General features: G+C 45.7%; 1 protein-coding gene across 1 annotated transcript in view; it reads right to left on the reverse strand.

The window, feature by feature from the left end:
* Window positions 1-1,865: 1,865 nt before the first annotated feature.
* The window catches only part of SLC6A13 (solute carrier family 6 member 13), a 758,242-nt gene continuing 741,630 nt past the window's right edge, over window positions 1,866-18,477 (reverse strand). The window contains exons 13-15 of the mRNA XM_086952830.1: window positions 7,411-7,511; window positions 4,749-4,919; window positions 1,866-2,392 (exon numbers count right to left, since the gene is read on the reverse strand). Of these exons, the coding sequence (XP_086808956.1) occupies window positions 2,255-2,392; window positions 4,749-4,919; window positions 7,411-7,511 (410 nt within the window). The 3' untranslated portion in view covers window positions 1,866-2,254. The remainder of the gene's footprint in view (window positions 2,393-4,748; window positions 4,920-7,410; window positions 7,512-18,477) is intronic.

Genomic DNA, 18,477 nt, shown 5'->3' on the forward strand with positions numbered 1-18,477 from the left:
CAGTTGGCAGCTAATTTATAAAATTCCAACAGAGGGGCCCTTGATTTCACACAAAAGAAAATAGAAGGAGGAAATCAAGTTAAAAGCAGGTCTTTTCACTAATCAAAGACAAAGAGGTGAGAAGAACAGCGACGGGTAGCTCCTGGAGGCGTCCTTCTAACCAAGATACCAAGAAAAAAGGACCGGATTGAAGTTGGTCCATTTTTTAATCTACCTGAAGGAACATCCAGCAAAACTAACACCTAAGAATAAACAAGAGTAAAACAAACAAAATTTCCCTATGATAGTATAAGAGCTGAAGACAGCCTGCTCCAAAGACCGTTAACCTATATCACCGGTGTCCTACAAAGCAAGTTGAGGACGCATCATCCTAGCGATAAGGACATAACACGCTAGATATCATTTTAATGAACAATTCCTGAAGAAGGTGCAAGATTGTTTGAGCCACCGAAACGCCGCGTCGACAATTTGTTCTCTATGTCTAATAAATATGATGTATACTTAGATTTGTGTAACTATGCTTAATAGCATATTTTAGAAATTGGAGTTTTTAAATATAGCTGGTCAACAGCCAATACGAATGTACATAAGATTGTTTTGATGAAATAATGTGTTGTTGTTTTAAAGCATCTTAAAATAAATGAATGAAACTATTAATTTTGTGTTTGCAATATTTTCATGTTATTATTGATCTGACAAATACAAAGTTGTAAATTTGGTAACCCACGCAAAGATTGAGTCCCTCCCACTTGTGTTAACGCCCCTATGGGAATTTAGCATTACAAATCCATTGCCAAACTCAGGAGAAGGAGTTTTTTTGTTTTCTTATGATTGTTGACCCAATCCTTTTCCTGTCAAAAGGGTAGCTCCCTCTTTATTATTAACACTCATGCTGCCCAACGCATCGGTCCTTCTCTGCTCTCCTGCTCCCAACAGTCGTTGGGACACATCACAGACTCCCCATCCAATTCAGATGCTGTTGCTGCTACAGCCAGCATGATAGCAGCAGGGGGATTGGCTTGAGAGGGCTGGTTTGATGCTCAGTCAGACACAGGGAGTCTGCGCTGTTTCTTCGCCCCGGCTGTGGAATGTAGCTGGGTTGGAGAAACCTAAGTGTGCATGTATGTTTGGTCAGGGTACGCAGCCAGCCAAACAGGTATCGACGTTTGTAGCAGTGCGTATCAGGCCTCCTCCCAAACTCCCATTGTCAATCAGGATGGCCTGCACCACCCTTGTAAATGTAAATGTAAATGTACAGGAATTTATATAGCGCAAATCACCAACCGGTCTCTAAGCGCTTGCTTAGGGAACCCGTCCTGGTATTCCCCTGTGAGATAACCCCAGCAGGGTATCCGCAAGGTGAAAGCCAGGCATCCCGCCACGAGGGGCCGTTGTGGAGATTAAGCAAGCTATTGCCCAGAGTCACAGAGTGTGAACCCATGGATCGAGTAGGCACCGGAGCGAGAATTGTCGAGTCCATGGACATTTTAGGACTCAAGACCCTGCTGAGCCGGGAATTGAACCCTGGTCCTGGGCTGACTTCTGCTTCCAGGTCTGCCTCCTCTAACCAGTGAGCCACACTTCTCCTGCCTTCACCCTTAAATCAACATAGCGGACATAGCAAGGAAAAATAAAATGTTAATAACATGTTTTATTATCATTTTATTTTTCCTTTATTCACTGCTCAGAAAGCAGTAGGGTGGCGCTCCTCGCCTTAACGGAAGAGCCGCCGCTGATGTATCTGCTAGGCTTTCTGGGATGCTCACACCTGGTTTTGTAGAAGGGCCTGCAGAGCATTAACCCATTTTGGTTAAAAATAAACCTAATGCTTTATAAATTCAGTTAAAGTTAATAAGGAGACAAACTTTATTTCCCTGTTGGGGGAAACGATATGGATTTAATGGAATGAGTAGTTGCAATTCTCTATAGTACATGTTTCAGTTGCGAAAACATACAAAAAACTTTCAAAGTCTCTGTGAATTTCTTACTGATTTTATATGTGCTCAGCCTCTGAGTCCATTTGGCTGCAGCCTATTCCTATATTTCCTCTGATTTCAAGTATGTGGGAACTAATGCAAGGAAAGAAGCAGGTCTTCGAATCTTTCCAGGCCAAATACTGCTTCATCCTTTTCCAGCATCTGTTTGATCCAGGCCAGCTTGAGTGGTGTTGATAAGGAGTGATAGGATTGTACTAGTAATAAGAAAATCAATCAATAAAACATGATATAAAAACTGTCCATTTGTCGCCCGTAATCTAACAGTTTGATTCTTGCTCTTTTGGAGCTAGGTGCACAGCCTCTGAAGGTCGATGCGATGGATCTGAAAAGATGTTCTTTGGATCAGGCAGCCTCTGAGGCAGTTCCACGTCTGAACTGGTGAGCTGGTGCCACCTCTGAAAATCAAGGAAAAGACAATTATATTTTATTAAACAAACATGCTATCATACTTTGAGCTGACTTGTGTAGTAGTACATATATTACTGGGTATTGGTTGGTACATGAACATTTGTCTATCCAAACTAGCATGAACTGGCCTAGAGGCAAAGGTCAGAAGTAACGGAGATCACCATTAAGTAATTTGATTATCACTCCCCAGCTGAGGAACGACTTCCTCTCCACCTTGTGCACAGGACTACAGTGAGAGTTGGGACGTCACCTGCTGTGACATGTCATTCCGCCACAGAGACCAACCCCAAAAGACCCCACAATGTCTGCCCTTGTTTAAACCCATCCTTTAACCGCGCCCCTCTTCCAGCCCCACCTAAGACAAGTGGTATGTTCCTTTTCTTGATATTTCTGAAACAGCCCCATACACAGTGCAATTTATCATGTTCTGCTGTTATTGATTGCTTTTTAAGTCCATAGGCATTGTTCAGCTGCCAATAGGGCAGTAATCAGTAACCAGTAACAGCGCCATTGGCACAGGCGTAGCGGGTAAAACCCATCCATCATGAGGCAAACTGTCCAAAGCTTTACCAATCCTCCAACCACCCCTCCCCTCTCCAAGAAGAGAAGAGAGGCCATACAGAGACGAAGAAAACACCGCACAACCGCCCCCTCCCCCCAGGAAACAGGTCAAAGTCATAAATCAACTCTCAAAAGCAACTATGCTACTCTCATGAAACAAGGACATCCTTTTTGTCTCAACTCTTCTGAGGAAGTAAATCTACGTTATTGTATGTTTTATCAACACGATAAAAATCCTATAAAAATAGACATTAAGTTAAAAACTGGTGCAGAATGCGGTGTTCCCAATACAAAAATATGGGACAGAAAAAGGACAGGGCATTGAATATTTTGGCTAGAGGTTACAATGTTCTGCAGGTGAAGGCACTCTCTTGTGTGACCACCCAGTGGATTTCTATGTTGTTGCTAATGTGCAGCAGGTGAAGCTTTGTTTTTTGAAAAACAGCTTACATTCCCATTGAGAGCCATGATTGAAGAGCATCAAATGAGCTTTTTTGTGCACATTTAAAATCCTAGTTTGCTGACAAGACTTGACTTAAGCAAATTATAAGTCTTGCCCTCAGCTCGCCTCTGTCTAACTCTAGTTGGTGCTGTAGGCGAAGGAAATGCACACCAGCAGTTGTTTTCGCAAGGTTCTGAAATGCCCTAAACAGATACATAAGGCGCAGAAGCATGCGCACTGAACTGTTTAAAGCAAGGATCACGTGACCTGGCCTGGCAGAGATGTGAGTTAAGTCTCATGACTCTGTGACATCAGGTCCTCATGCAAAGACTGCAACTCATCCTTGTTCCAACTCATTACCCAAGGACAACTTTGGAAAGGGAGGGGTCGTGGGAGGCAGCTTACATAATTGACAAGCAGGCCCGGGAGTACAGGGCTGAAACTGTACACGCCTGAGCGTCTTCAGAATGTGACACTTATCGGTTCACTAGTGGATGGTCCCAAAGGGCCCCCAAGTTATGAAGACCCAGGCTGGCAGCATGTCAACGCATAGGCTGCTTAACATTCACTGCAGCACCTACAACTATATAACTGGCACATGCACAATAGCACATTTTATAAGAAAAACTGGCTGACGTCCATTTCTGCGAGCATCAAGCTAAGCAGGCAACGGCAATGTGCATGGTAATTACTTTTTGCAATTACCATTCATAAGGCTTGGAATGTTGGAGGGTTGTGGCCTCCTAGCCCATCATCAGAAACCAACCCTAGCTACAGGCCATTATTAAGTTAATCCTGTTAGCTGTCCGTGAGCCCCGAGACCTGCTGCTCTTGATTCGCGCCACTGCTTTCGGATGTCACTAGCAGCTCCTGAGGGCAGAAACCAACTCCCTTATGCTTTGGAGGACTATGTTGGCTGCCATTCGCTACTACACTGGAGTTAAGGTTTTAATCCTTACCATTGTATTCTGGAAAAAACATGGCTATCACGTATGCAGTATGCAGGTACAAATCCTCAATGAATAGACTAGATAGGATCTTTAGGGCATGCTTTCCAACAGCTCATGTGTAAACATTCCACTCATCTAAGAGCAGAGTCCTTATTACACAATAACTGAACATGCTTCACATTTGTCAGGATAATAGTTTAACAATGAGGACATGTTTGCCAGATGAAAATGGTTGGAAGTGATTCTACATTTTTAATGTGTTGAACCACTGTACATTCGACAGGAGGTATTTGGTCTATTGGTTCTGTTTCCTAATCAATGTTTTTACATTCTGATGACACACTTTTGACAAAATGAAGAATTCATGGCCTACCAGAAGTCAAAACTTACCTCAGTCAAGGAGCCTTTGATAGAGTAGAGTTTATAGAAGATCCAGAGTGGGATGCAGAGTATGGAGCCTATGGCCAGCATCCAGCCTACAGCATCACCCCACCATGGGTATACATACTTTTTGTTGTACGTCAGGGGCGTATATTTAATAATAGAGAATAAGAAGGTTGCCTGTAGAGGAAAATAGAAGAGAAGATCTATACCTGATGAGACCAATATGCATCAAAAAAGACAGAAGAAAAATAGGATTGTGATGAGTTCTTATTTGGGTCATCCACAACACAACCGTTGAGTGGATTGATCTGTCTGACTGCCTTATGAGTGCAGTGGACTGATATAACAGCAAGTGGATTATTACCTGGCTTTACATGAAACCTTCCCAAATTAGGAATTCTGGATAGAAAAAACGTTTCTAAAATGTAACCGTTAACAATAATTTTTCTATAACGACTAAAGATCCTGAAATTAATACCCAAATAAAGTTACACAAAGGACAGGCTTCGAAGGTAATCTGACCACATCTACAGACTCAAACTACATTTTTTTTATATGTGCTATATTTTTACCTTATGCCAAATCTATATATATAGCAAGTGACCAAATCGGATAACTTTCAACTAAACCATCTATGGATGATGATCTGTCATTTAATGAAGTGACTTTTGAGTGTTTTTTAAGGCCCACCTCTTATTCCGCATTGGCACAACTAATGCTGTGCTAAATACCTTCTCAGCTACAACATACATTCAGGCATTCACATTTTACTTCATTGACACTAGCAGTGCTGTGGTGGCTGGCATACCAACTTTACATTGGCTCACAGGTGTCATCCTCAACCACACTTTCAAGGCACTACATAACACTGTTCCAGCTCAACAATAACATCTGTTTTCACAAACCTTCCAGTCACCTCCTCTCATCCAGACTCCTCCTTACACACATCCCACGCATATGGAGAACCAGAATCCACGCAACACACGCATCCTACACATATGGAATATCAGATAGGGCAGTCAAGCCATTTTTTACATCACTCCTAAAGCGTGGAACTACATGCCACTACACAGATGAGCTTCCTCCTCTGCATTCTGCAATGAGCTTAAGACTTGGCTTTTTGGGTAGTCACCCTGTCCCCTAGGTTGAGCTAGACTCACACCTTCTCAGCACCAGCACTTTATCTCAGGTGATATTCCGCACTGCAAATCTGCATGACCTATCATCCCATTCTACCAGAAGCAATGTTGATCTGCTTCCATACTGACACTGACACTGCACTACACAGAGCTCTCACTCGACCATCAAGGTGCAACAATCATTTCACACCAGGCTAACAGTCTTTTAGTCAAACCAATGGGAACACCAATACAATTGTAAATGGCCTTTTTCCAACTCTCTTATGAATATGGGGACTCCTTTCAGCCTTACAAATAGAGGACTTAAAAGTCAGACAATCCTAACATTACAAAAGCTTTGATTCAAAATCACAAACAAATGCATCACAATCCTTAAGTTGAATAAGAAAATGAAACGTACTCCATCCTCATAATGTATTGACATATCTTGTCCAACTACCCCACTTCCCACCACAAGAGAAGGTCTCAACAGGAGGAGGAAGTGCATCCTGCACTGCAGACATCATCAGCCACCATTTAACACAGTGAAGCCTATTACTGCAGACCTACCAGTATGTTTGCATCAAAAGGAAGACATAGTCCCCTGCTCGGCATCTAAAGGTCTGTTCTTACATTCCATACCCAGCCCTACACTACTCTTCTTCACAAAATTGAGTATCTTTCCCATTTCCTTCACACACACATGCAAACAATACAACCACTCACTCCACCTCGTGCATCCCGTCAAGGCAACCTCATCAGCATTTCAACCAAATAATCATAGATCAGACACTCTAAATTCACACCTCACTTAATTCTTATCAATAGTTTATCTGACAGCAGATATTGAACACTCCCCCCACAGCTCATAAGGTTGATGACATTTTATCATGGAGATCTTATTCTCCCAAACCCACACCTTCTCACTTTAATTTCCTACTGCAAAACTACAAAATTCAGCGCAGGATAACAGGACATACAAAACAGACGGAGACATTGCTGTTGTCCACTCATTAATGCAGCCCTACACACTCCTGCAACAACAGATGTTCAGCTTTTCGATCTTCTTCCTTTGACACCCTTTTCTCTAAAAAAAAAATACTATCCCCCTTTAACATTATATATAATCTCATATACAAATCACCAAGACCAACACAGCCTTCCATTCTGAGATTTTTTATGTACTCAGTAACTAGTCCAGGTCCCCTCTTAGAAACTACACATCCTTGCCTGGATTCACTGTGGTTGTACATTATGCATCTGAAACATTACAGCACTCTACTGTCATTGTCAATGTTTTAGCTATTCGAATAGCACAAACCAAAATTGAACTATTTACACGAAGAGCTTTACAAAAACACCTGCTGGTACCTTTATCCCAGAAAACATTTCAGCCAGTCAATATTCATTAGGAGGGCACCGCAATGTGTGCTAGCTTGTTTCAAAATGTTCTCTAATCCCTAAACACTTGTGCTTCACTACTGCTTCTCCTATGAAACTGTATCCTCCCCCATCTTTGAGTGCATAGTGTCTTCTTTTTAATGTCTTACCACGCACACGGCTGGTGTCACAAACCGCCAACAGTACTTGATCACCGGCGATGGCCTGTAGCCAATCATGTGTTCAATATCATCATAAAATTTATCTGCACCTGAAAAAATTAGAAGATGGATTTGTTTTATGAATAGAAGTATAGGAACTTAAAAAGTGCAAGCACAATGCTGTCTTCTAAGCAATTGAAGGAGGAAGTGTGGCAGGCATGAAAGATGTTATTTCATAACGTGGAGCAACTCGCTACTATGTATATAACAAAAGTATCCTCCTGGGAAAATGAAAAAGGCATGGCAGCTCCATAATATCTAGCACAATGTAGTAGTATTGTTAGAACTGGTATCAACATTTTGCCTTCAGACCTCATGTTTTTGCTTAATCTGTTTTTTCTAGCACTAAGATTCTGACATTTTACCACTGCTAACCAGTGCTAAAATGCTTGTGCTCTTTTCAAGAACATGGCAATAGTATCTAACACCCAATTGGCATATTTTACTTATAAGTCGCTAGTAAAATGCATATATGTACCCAGGGACTATGAATGAAATGCTACTAGTGGGACTGCAGCACTGTATGTATGTTTGGAAGTGTGTTCTTATATAGCGCTCGACTTACCCTTGGGCATCTCAGCACTTGCATTGGGAACCCGTCCTGGCTTTTCCCTGTGAGATAACCCGTACTGGGCATCCCCAAGGTGAAAGCCAGGCATCCCGCCGCAGGGGGGCCATTGTGGAGATTAAGCAAGCTTGTTGCCCAGAGCTGCATAGTGTGAACTCATGCTTAGAGTGGGCACCGAAGCGAGAATTATCGAGTCCGTGGACAATTGGGCTCCGGACCCTGCCGCGTCGGGAATCAAACCCCAGTCCGGGGTCTGACCTCTGCTTCAGGGTATGCCTCCTCTAACCAGTGAGCCACACTTCACACTGCTTGTTCCACCCACTTAAGCAGACTTTAAACATGCCTCAGGCCTGCTACTGCAGAGCCTGTGTGCAGTTTAAACTGCCATTTCAACCTGGAAAAATAAACATTATGAAAGGCAAACATTGTTGTGTGTTTCCTTTAGGGCCCACTTAGTTTCCTTGTATTTTAGTTTGCTTGCACATTTAGGCTGCTTTGCCTTGCACATGTTAGGATTAGCACATTTATTTATGTGCCATAACATTATTTTAGAAAAGCACTGAACATGTTTTTGTTATTGCATCAGTCTGCCTGAACATCTTGTTCAAGGTAAAACAACACTGTGCCTGGTCTTTTGTGATTGATTAGCAAACGTAGCTTGGCACTCAACACAACATACATTCATGTCTGCTGTTTTCAAGAAGACACCTTGTAACATACACACAAAGAAAGGCCATTTTGAAAACAGAAAAAAACATTCTAGCAGAGCAAAGATCCTCACAAGAGAGAGATCCACTGCCAGTGATGCAGAAAAATTACATATATGCATAGCAAGTATGGAGTCCATCAATAAACACAGAGATCTGTATTATAACACTGTGTTTCCATAGAGGGGGTGGCCTGGGACAGATTAATAATTCACGATTGTAACAATACTTATTGTTTATAGTATTCTTGCAATACTCATGCTGTTGAGATGCATATGCTTTCTATTTACAGCACAGACGTTTTATAATAGAGAATGAAAGGTTTCAATAAATATTGTAAAATGTTCTTGTGTCTTTTTTGTTTATTATGGGCATGCACGAGTGAGAAAATGAAAGGTTGGCAATCTGTTTCCACAGTTCCCTGAGGGGACCAGAGTTTTGTGTTCTGGGGTGCTAGCTGACCTGTCAGTCTGAGACGGCTAGGAACGCAAGTAAAGCACTATACGCCACTCTGGATTGGGGATTAATGTGTTATGGTGACTCAGTCCCTACATACTGATGTTCTGTGGTCACAGGCATAGTTCTGCATTTAAGCAGAATCCCTGCAACAAAATCTTCCCTTTTAGACATATGTCACCCTTAGGGTAAGCCCAGGAAATTCCAAAAGGAAGGATGCAATGTGTTTAAAAAGCAGGGCATGTACTTTTAATTTCTACATGTCCTTGTAGTGAAAAACTTTACGATTCTTTTATCGCTACTGCAAGGCCTATATCTCCCATTGGCTAACATTGGGACTACCTTATTACATTTTATGCGCATTTCCAAATAGGAGGATGGATGTGGTTCAGGTATGGTGTCTCTGGAATCCTAATTTAAAATGATAAAATACGGTGAATTCAGATTTTCCATTACAATTCTAAAAATGCCACTTTTAGAAAGTTAAAAGCAAAAAGAATAAATGATGGCTTGAATGCTGAAAAATGCAAACATTCACCCCAGTCACAAAGATCTGGGTTTAAGCCAAAGTTTTTTGCACACCCCACCACCCCAGTTTGGACCCATCCATATGGAAATTAGTTTCGACCCTGCTTCTCATGGAAGAGTCCAGCCTGAACTGCCAAGCCAAGTCCTCCCTGGACCAAGAGCAAACAACTTGGGACCACTTTTGTGGTATCACCCCTCATCAGCCACGCTTGCTTGAATCCAGTGGTGCAGTGGGCACATGACCCATGTCTGAGCATACCCCTACCACTCAGGACAACAAATGCAAAAAGAATAATTGATGCACCTGGACTCTGTCATCTGTGAGTCTACCCTGTGAAGTATTGCCATCCCAGTCCTGGACCTCTGGAAGTGCATATAGGGTGCTTGTAAGCAGAACCAATTCATCTTCTCTGATCAGTAGCACATCCCCAAGCAGAACCGGCGCATCTCCTTGGCTGAGCGGCACATCCTCGAGCAGAATTAACGTATTGCCACTGCTGCATAGAGGGGACCTAGCACACAAGGCCTCCATCGCCCTTGCAGTCTTCAGAACACATGCGTCGCCTAAGGTGCGGCACATCTCCAGCCCAGGTCCTCACATCTCTTTCACCACCCGCAGCTTCTACGATAGTGCCAGACTCTGCATCACAGCCTCACAACTCTTCTGGACTAATGCATCGCCATCTGCGCACCGAATCCTCAACTCAAGACTTCACATCGAAATCCCCTTTAACGGTATCCTCAACTATGATGTAACAGGACCTCACACAGTAGCCTCGCCACATCTAGGAGCTGGCGCTTTGCTTTGGCTGCGTAGCACTTCCTCGACCCAGATCCACACAACCCTTTGCAACCAGGATTTAAAGAACTTTGTTCAGCAGATCAATCTGGGTCCCATGAGCTGACATGCACGCCTGCGGTTAGCCTTAACTTATGAATTTGTCTATGTCCTGCGGGCCAGATGTCCCTTGTTGGCTCTTTGTGCTTTTAGGCACCATTTCAGCCCAAAACCTCAACATTTTGTATCTCCAGTTTTACTGATTGTTTTTTGTCCTTTTGGTCTTGTTTGATTTATTAAAAATCATTCTATTTTTCTAGAGCTGGTGTGGGATCTTCTTTATGTGGTGTTTTTATTGTTTGTATTGTTTGAAGTGTACTACCTTTGTGGATGTCGCTGGTGGGTTGATTCATTCTTTTGTACCTTTAAATGTATTGATGGTGCATCTGTATTGTGGTTTGTGGATTCAATCTTTTGAAATTGTACTTTTCTTATCTGTGTTATAGGAAGCTAAACCTCTATTATTTGGTACTTGGGTACCTTGGAATTAACATCTGCCCAACACTTGTAGTCTGATAAGAGACATGTGGCAAAATTGTAAAGCAGGGGTCTCCAAACCAGTCCTGGAGGGCCGGATCCATGCCAGATTTTTTGGATATCCCCATTAAGATACATGCAGTTATTTTAAAAATCTGGCATGTATCCGGCCCTCCAGGACCGGTTTGGAGACCCCTGTTGTAAAGTATTAATAAGGTACCAATACAAAGACAAAAAAGCCATATTTGATGGAACTAAAGAGAGTTGGAAAGATGTCTTCTTTAGAGATACCGTGGCATCATATGCTGTGCCCTCACACGTCCCCTGTGCTGCTGTACAACATGGCTAAAAGACATTTACTGCCAATAGCACCCCAGGTAAGACCTATTGCCTTTGCCAATACATGCTTGTTTTTTTATGTGTGTCAAAGGGATTTCCACAAGGCTTAGAGGTTGGGGAATTTTCAGTTAATTGTGACAGGGCACAAGAGATTGTGATGTCTAAATGATTACGCTGCTTAAGATGTCTGACATCGGCTGTATTGAACTCAATAAGAGATATTTCAGATACATTTATGTTAAAATCTTACCAGTCAACTTTGGATTCAAAATAGTGGACAGGCAGCATCAGAACAGCATACATTCCCAGGAGATCCCTTTCACATTACCTTTTCAACAAGCTCATCATCAGATTGTGACTTTGATGTTTTTCATGACAGACAGTGCGTCTCCTGAACTCTCATGAACTAAATTATCTTTGTTGCAATTTTTTTTTAAATCATACATTTTTCCATTGCCTAATCCATACATTTGTTGGAATTCAGTTAAGTGCTGAAGCTGGTCATGGCGACAAGTGGCCTGTGGTGATGATGCCCTTATAAATAAATTGTAAGTTGATACTTGTATAGCTTACTACTCACCCGCAAGGGTCTCAAGGCGCTTGTACGAATACCGCTGTGGAACCCGTCCTGGCTTTCCCTGTGAGGCATCCACTCCTGGGCACCCCCAGGGTGGAGGCCAGGCATCCTTAGCGTATTGGGGGCTGTTGTGGAGATTAAGCAAGCTATTGCACAGAGTTGCAGAGTGGGTCTCTATGATTAGAATAGGCACCGAGGTGAGAATTATCAGGTCCGTGGAATTTTTTAGCCCTAGACCCGCAGAGGCGGGGAATTGAACCCTGGTCCTGGGCTAGACCTCTGCATCAGGATCTGCCGCTCTAACCATTAGATGGCAGACAAAGTGCATTCTCCCCCCGCCACACTGCATGCTTTACAAGGACCCAATCCCACATCAAACTCTGGAGTCGTACTTGATTTTCTGCAGTGTGCTTGTTTATTAAAAATTAAGTTCACAGGTCAATTACCTCATTGACCCACCAATCTCTTTATTTATTCGTACATATTCCAACACAGTATTCAAGAGTAAACTTGCACTTATATACAATATATACATTCACCGCCCATTCCCAATGGGCCTTTTATTTGACTTCAGGGTTGCGCCAGCAGGCCACAATCCAGATCACCTGCTCCCTTAACGTTAACCCCCTTCTGGTCAACAGAGCCGCAGGTGAGGAAAGCGCCCACTTGGGCAACCAGAGGCCTCCGGGGTAGGGCTGGAAAGCCAAGGCCACCAGCAGGTTGGCCCCAACTCTCCCGCCAGCCCAGAGTCCATACTGATTTAGCAAACCTGTTCAGAGTTAACTGTCTCTAGACAAGAAGTTCCCGTGGTATTCTTGTCCGGAACCCCGCTACTGCCCTAACTGAATCCTTAACAATAGGGATGGGTGGGTGGGTGTCTTCTCTTGGAGACGTCCGACTCCTGGGCGATCAGCCGACAAAGAGGGGGCCTCTAGGCTGGTCGCTGGCTTTTAAGCCTCACGCCCTACTATCACTTCCGGGGCGTACCTCGACCCCTCGCTCCCATTGGTCCTGGTCCCGCTCTCACTTCCGGGTAACCTAACCCGGAAGCGATCCTGCTCCGGGTCGGCCCTTTGGCTGCCACTAACGCCGCCATTCCCCGAGGGGGTTGGCGCCTTCCATAGATGGCAGACAAAGTGCATTCTCCCCCCGCCACACTGCATGCTTTACAAGGACCCAATCCCACATCAAACTCTGGAGTCGTACTTGATTTTCTGCAGTGTGCTTGTTTATTAAAAATTAAGTTCACAGGTCAATTACCTCATTGACCCACCAATCTCTTTATTTATTCGTACATATTCCAACACAGTATTCAAGAGTAAACTTGCACTTATATACAATATATACATTCACCGCCCATTCCCAATGGGCCTTTTATTTGACTTCAGGGTTGCGCCAGCAGGCCACAATCCAGATCACCTGCTCCCTTAACGTTAACCCCCTTCTGGTCAACAGAGCCGCAGGTGAGGAAAGCGCCCACTTGGGCAACCAGAGGCCTCCGGGGTAGGGCTGGAAAGCCAAGGCCACCAGCAGGTCGGCCCCAACTCTCCCGCCAGCCCAGAGTCCATACTGATTTAGCAAACCTGTTCAGAGTTAACTGTCTCTAGACAAGAAGTTCCCGTGGTATTCTTGTCCGGAACCCCGCCACAGGACGAGGAGCTTACTGGCGGACTCGACCTCCCCCCCCTGCGCTCAAGAGCTTCGGAGACGGCCCCTAAGACTGTTTCTATGAATATCTCCATACCCGCCTCCGACAGATGGACTCCGTCCTCCGCATATAGCTCCGGCCTGTCTGCCTGTATTAATTTGTGACAAATCGCTTTAATACTAGATTTCTGCAAGATCTCCGCCACCGACTGGTTCAGCCTTTTAACCGATCTGTTTATTGCTTCCATGGGTGCGCCCCGAGCCCACACGAGTCTCGGGATGACTTCCGACCATAGCACTATAGCTTCTGGGAGAGTGTTTTTGATTGCCGCTAGAGTAGAGAACAGGGACTCCTTCACTTCTCTCCTTCCGCCCGGGATCATGTCGTTGCCTCCGCAGTGCAACACGAATACATCCGGCAACGGCATTCCTCTGGCCAAAGCCGCTTTTACATCCCTCGGGACGTCCGCCAGGCGCTGCCCGCCTATCCCCACCCAATGATGGTCACAACCTCGCATCATGGTCACCCTGTCCCTGAGTGTCTTTTCGAAGTGCGCCCCGGCCCTGCGAATGAAGGAGTGGCCACACCAACAGATTTGGGTTCTCTTAGGGGAGGTACCTAAAGTAAATATGAAGAGTAAATGTGAAGAGATACAGTCAGCCGATTCTAACAACGGGGACGAAAGCTAAAGACATGTTAGACTAATTGCGGGCGGATATAACGTTCGTAACAAGCTGATTTCCAGCGACCCAACCTCTTGATTACTTGTTCGGGTAGGCCTAAGCCAGCAGCAGTTGTCGCTGCACCAATTCTAAACGAATGTGATGTAAAATCGCCCGGATCAACTCCGATCCGTGCCAGAGTCATTTTTACCACTCGAGTGAACTGGAACCTGGTAAGGGGTAACCCACTCTCATGAATCAACAGTCTATCCTCCGCTCCCTGGGGCCTGGCTTGGAGGAATACCCTCAGCAAGTTGACTGGACAGAAGGGCTCACCCTCTACTCTACCCAATTGTAACCAGGTACCTTTACCCAGAGGATCCGTTTTCGACCTCCGCACCCTGAGCCGTAGGACACCTTTGGACTCGATTATATCCGAGCACCTCAGACCCCCTTCCCTATCCGACTTGGACGCCGGAAGCAATTCTGAAATTCGTAGCGCCCCACAAAAGGCTAAGGTGTAGGCTACCCGGAACAGTTGCGTCTCATATTGGGAGAAACAAACGAACGGTAGAGCCTCTAGGATTTTTTTCAACTTTTCTACGTCTATCGGCCTCCTAGAATCTTTCTCCCCGGGTGCTAGGCGCTCCCAACCTCTCATTGCTCTTCTCACTCTCTGGTCTTTTGTCGGATCAGACACCCCCTGTAGACCCGCATAAAATGCTAACGCCGACAACTGCCTTTTCATGAATGCTACCGACTTCCCCTGCTCTTTCTGTTGAACAATGAAGCCTAAAACACTCTGGGGGGCAAAGATGTCCACTACACCCACACCCCTCAAGTATGCCATATACGTATCCCATGACCTCTGATACATACTCTTAGTCCTTGGGGCCAGGGATGCAGATAGCAACTCGGCGGCTGTGGGGCACCAAACTTCCATAGCTCCGCTGGGAAGGCTGACATTGACGTCTCCGCCTGGGGCCAATGCTCCCGGAACTCTGTTAACTTAAAACGAGACAATGCATCAGCCGCTTTGTTTTCTACACCTGGAACATGTTTAGCAGGGAATTGGACATTATGGCTCAGGCACTGCAAAACCAATTCTTTCAACAACCTGAGTACCCAAGTACAGGTAGCCCTCTGGCTATTAATCACCATGACTACGGACATGTTGTCCGACCAGAATACTATACTCTTGTTTGCCAGCAGATCTCCCCACAAGTGCAAAGCTACCACTATGGGGAAAAGTTCGAGGAAGGAAATGTTAGTAGTCAGGCCTCGCTCGATCCAGTCATCTGGCCAGCACTGCATACACCATTTTTGACCGATTATAGCTCCGAAGCCAACACTACCTGCAGCATCGGTGAAAAGCTCAAGATCCGTATTAGAAGAACAGGCTGCCCGCCACAACACCGTGCCATTGAAATCCCTCAAAAAACTTCTCCAAATCAGAAGATCCTCTCTAACTTCGGCTGAAAGCCTCACCCTGTGGTGTTTGGCCCGCAGCCCAGACATTGCCCTCGCTATACTCCTGGAGAAGGCCCTGCCCATAGGAATGACCCGCAGAGCAAAGTTCAGTTGACCCAAAAGAACTTGTAGCTGATGTAAGGTTACCTTCCTTGCCTCCAGGCAGCCATCAATAGCGGCCCTAAAGGCATCGACCTTGACTTTTGGCAGCCTGCACACCCCTGCCGTTGTATCAATCTCTATGCCCAGGAAGGTCAAACACGTGGTCGGGCCTTCGTTTTTTTCCGCCGCCAAAGGTACTCCGAGCGCCTCAGCCAAGCGCTGGAAGCCCAGCAGGGCCTTCCTGCACGACTGGGAACCCTCGGGACCCATGAACAGAAAATCATCCAGGTAGTGGACTACAGAATGTGAGTTGTCCGAGGCCAGAAACTGCTCAACCGCCCATTCCAGGAACCTTGCGAAAGTCTCGAAAACTGCACAGGCAATAGAACACCCCATGGGCATGCACAAATCCAAAAAATAGTTACCGTCAAATGTGAAGCCCAAGAACCTGGTGTCGTCCGGGTGAACGGGCAGTAACCTAAAGGCTGATTCAATATCAGCTTTAGCCATTAAGGCTCCTTCCCCAAATGCCTGCAATTTCTCAATAGCCGTGTCAAATTTGGTATACTTCACCGAGCACAGATCCGGGTCCAACTTATCGTTGACCGAAAGCCCTGGGGGACTTGATAGATTATGGATCAGACAGAATTTACCTTCCTCCTTTTTCGGAACTAGACCCAATGGGGAGCAAACCAGATTATGGGTAGGTGGTTCTGTGAAAGGGCCCCCAACCCGCCCCAATGCTACCTCCTTCATGATCTTCTCTCGAGCTGCCTCCATATTTCGCAACACTGAGCTCTGATTACGAGGTGGGACATTGGAAGGGGGGGCTGAAGACGGGATACGGAAGCCAATTGTAAAACCCTGCAGTAGGAATTGAGCCTCCTCAAGATTATCGTACTTACTGAGGAGGTGTGTCAGGACATGCCGTTTAATTGGAGTTGGCAGCTTTGTCGGGAGTCTTAGTTGGCTTTCCTTTTGAAGCACTGTGACTGGGCTGTTCTTTGGGGTTACCAGTTTTCTTAAAACACCTGACCTCGGGATGAGAGGTACCCCCGCAGTAGGAACAGCAGTGTTTGAATTTACACGAGACCCCCCTGGTACACTCATTTCTATTAAACTGCCAGCAGGCCTGTTTCTTCTCACCGACCCCTTGGTCAGTCCGAAAGGACTGGCTCTGAGTTGCGGGGACCGGGGTAGGCGTTGAAGGGGTAGAATAGAAGACTGTATGCCATAAATTAATCTCCCGCTGGTCCCATGCTATACCCGGGTGAACTGCCTTCATCTGTCTGAATATTTTATCGTATTTCAGCCACCCCTGGCCTGGAAACTCTGTTGCCGCTCCATGAATCAAGGATATATAGCTCATCATTTGTGGGCCTAAAACCGGATACTTCTCAAGCATAACAGCGGCATATATTGCGAATCCCGTGATCCAATTCTTCATGGACCATTCTACCCACGATTTCTTTTGATTGTAATCTCCCTCTTTCCCGCCCTTGGGTTTTCCGGCCGCCACCCCTGCATTGATAAGGTCGAACACTTCCACGTATTCGCCTCTGAGTATCCTGTCCTTCATATCTGCTGGTACCTGCCACGTGATCCCCGCGGATGGCGATAAGGTCATTGAGGACGAACCGAACATTAACGGGCTGAATGCTAGTAACGGGGAACCCGGTGGTTGCCCCCCAAACCCCCCATGCATCTGGCCATTAGATGGACCCGCCACATCGATTACGGCGTTCGCCAATGAGCCCTGACTTGGACCTCCTAGATTAGAGTAAGCAGTCATCGCTAAGGGGGACCCATGAGCCGTGTAGGCAGGAAACATTGAGCTTACCGGGCTGCTACCTATCGCTTGACCATGCGACCCATATAATTGCATCCCTGGTAACTGGGCGACCCCCCCGGGCTGAACCCAAACTTGCGACACCCCGCTACCCGGCTGTGCCACTACTGGCGGTAACATACCGCGCGGACCGGACCCCCCCACAGAAGTGACGGGGAACCCTCCTATCTGCGTGGGCCTAGTTGCATCATACTGGCCATCGGCGTCATCTGGGTCGTTATCTGGACCTGAGTTCGAATCAATTGTCTCTGGCACCTCCTCCTCACCTGGTGATACTGGTCGTGAATCCGTCGGCCTAGATCGCTTGCCTCTTGCTGAGCTTCTAAGCTTTTCTGGGGTATGCTTCGCTCTTTTGCCTCTCCCCCTCTCCTCCTGAGAGTTCGCATCTGCTCTAGCCCCGTCTCTCATATTCTTTAGTACCCAATCCATGCCTTTTTCCCTTGTGAATTCCAGCAGTTCCGTAAAGGCAAGGTATTCGTCGTTCTTGGCTGCGGGTTGTTTACCCTTCGGCACCTTCTTCGACGGCATCCTGCACTTAAAGAAAACAACGTTAAAAACTTATCGATAAACCCAACGACTTTTAGGCCCACCGCGCCGCGGTTGGGCCCGGACCCAAGGAAACAAATGGTCGAGCGCCCGCGCTCACCCCCCCCTGGACATGAGGATTTCACCACGGCAATCCCCCCCTGCAAATAATATCTAATCAAGAGAAATAAACGCGAAATATCTAAATCAAGAGAATTAAAACACGAAAGCTGTAAAGAAATCCAGCACACACTGCAAGGCCCGCTAACC

The sequence above is a fragment of the Lissotriton vulgaris genome, chromosome 1_2 (assembly GCF_964263255.1).
Source record: "Lissotriton vulgaris chromosome 1_2, aLisVul1.2, whole genome shotgun sequence".
NCBI lineage: Eukaryota > Metazoa > Chordata > Amphibia > Caudata > Salamandridae > Lissotriton > Lissotriton vulgaris.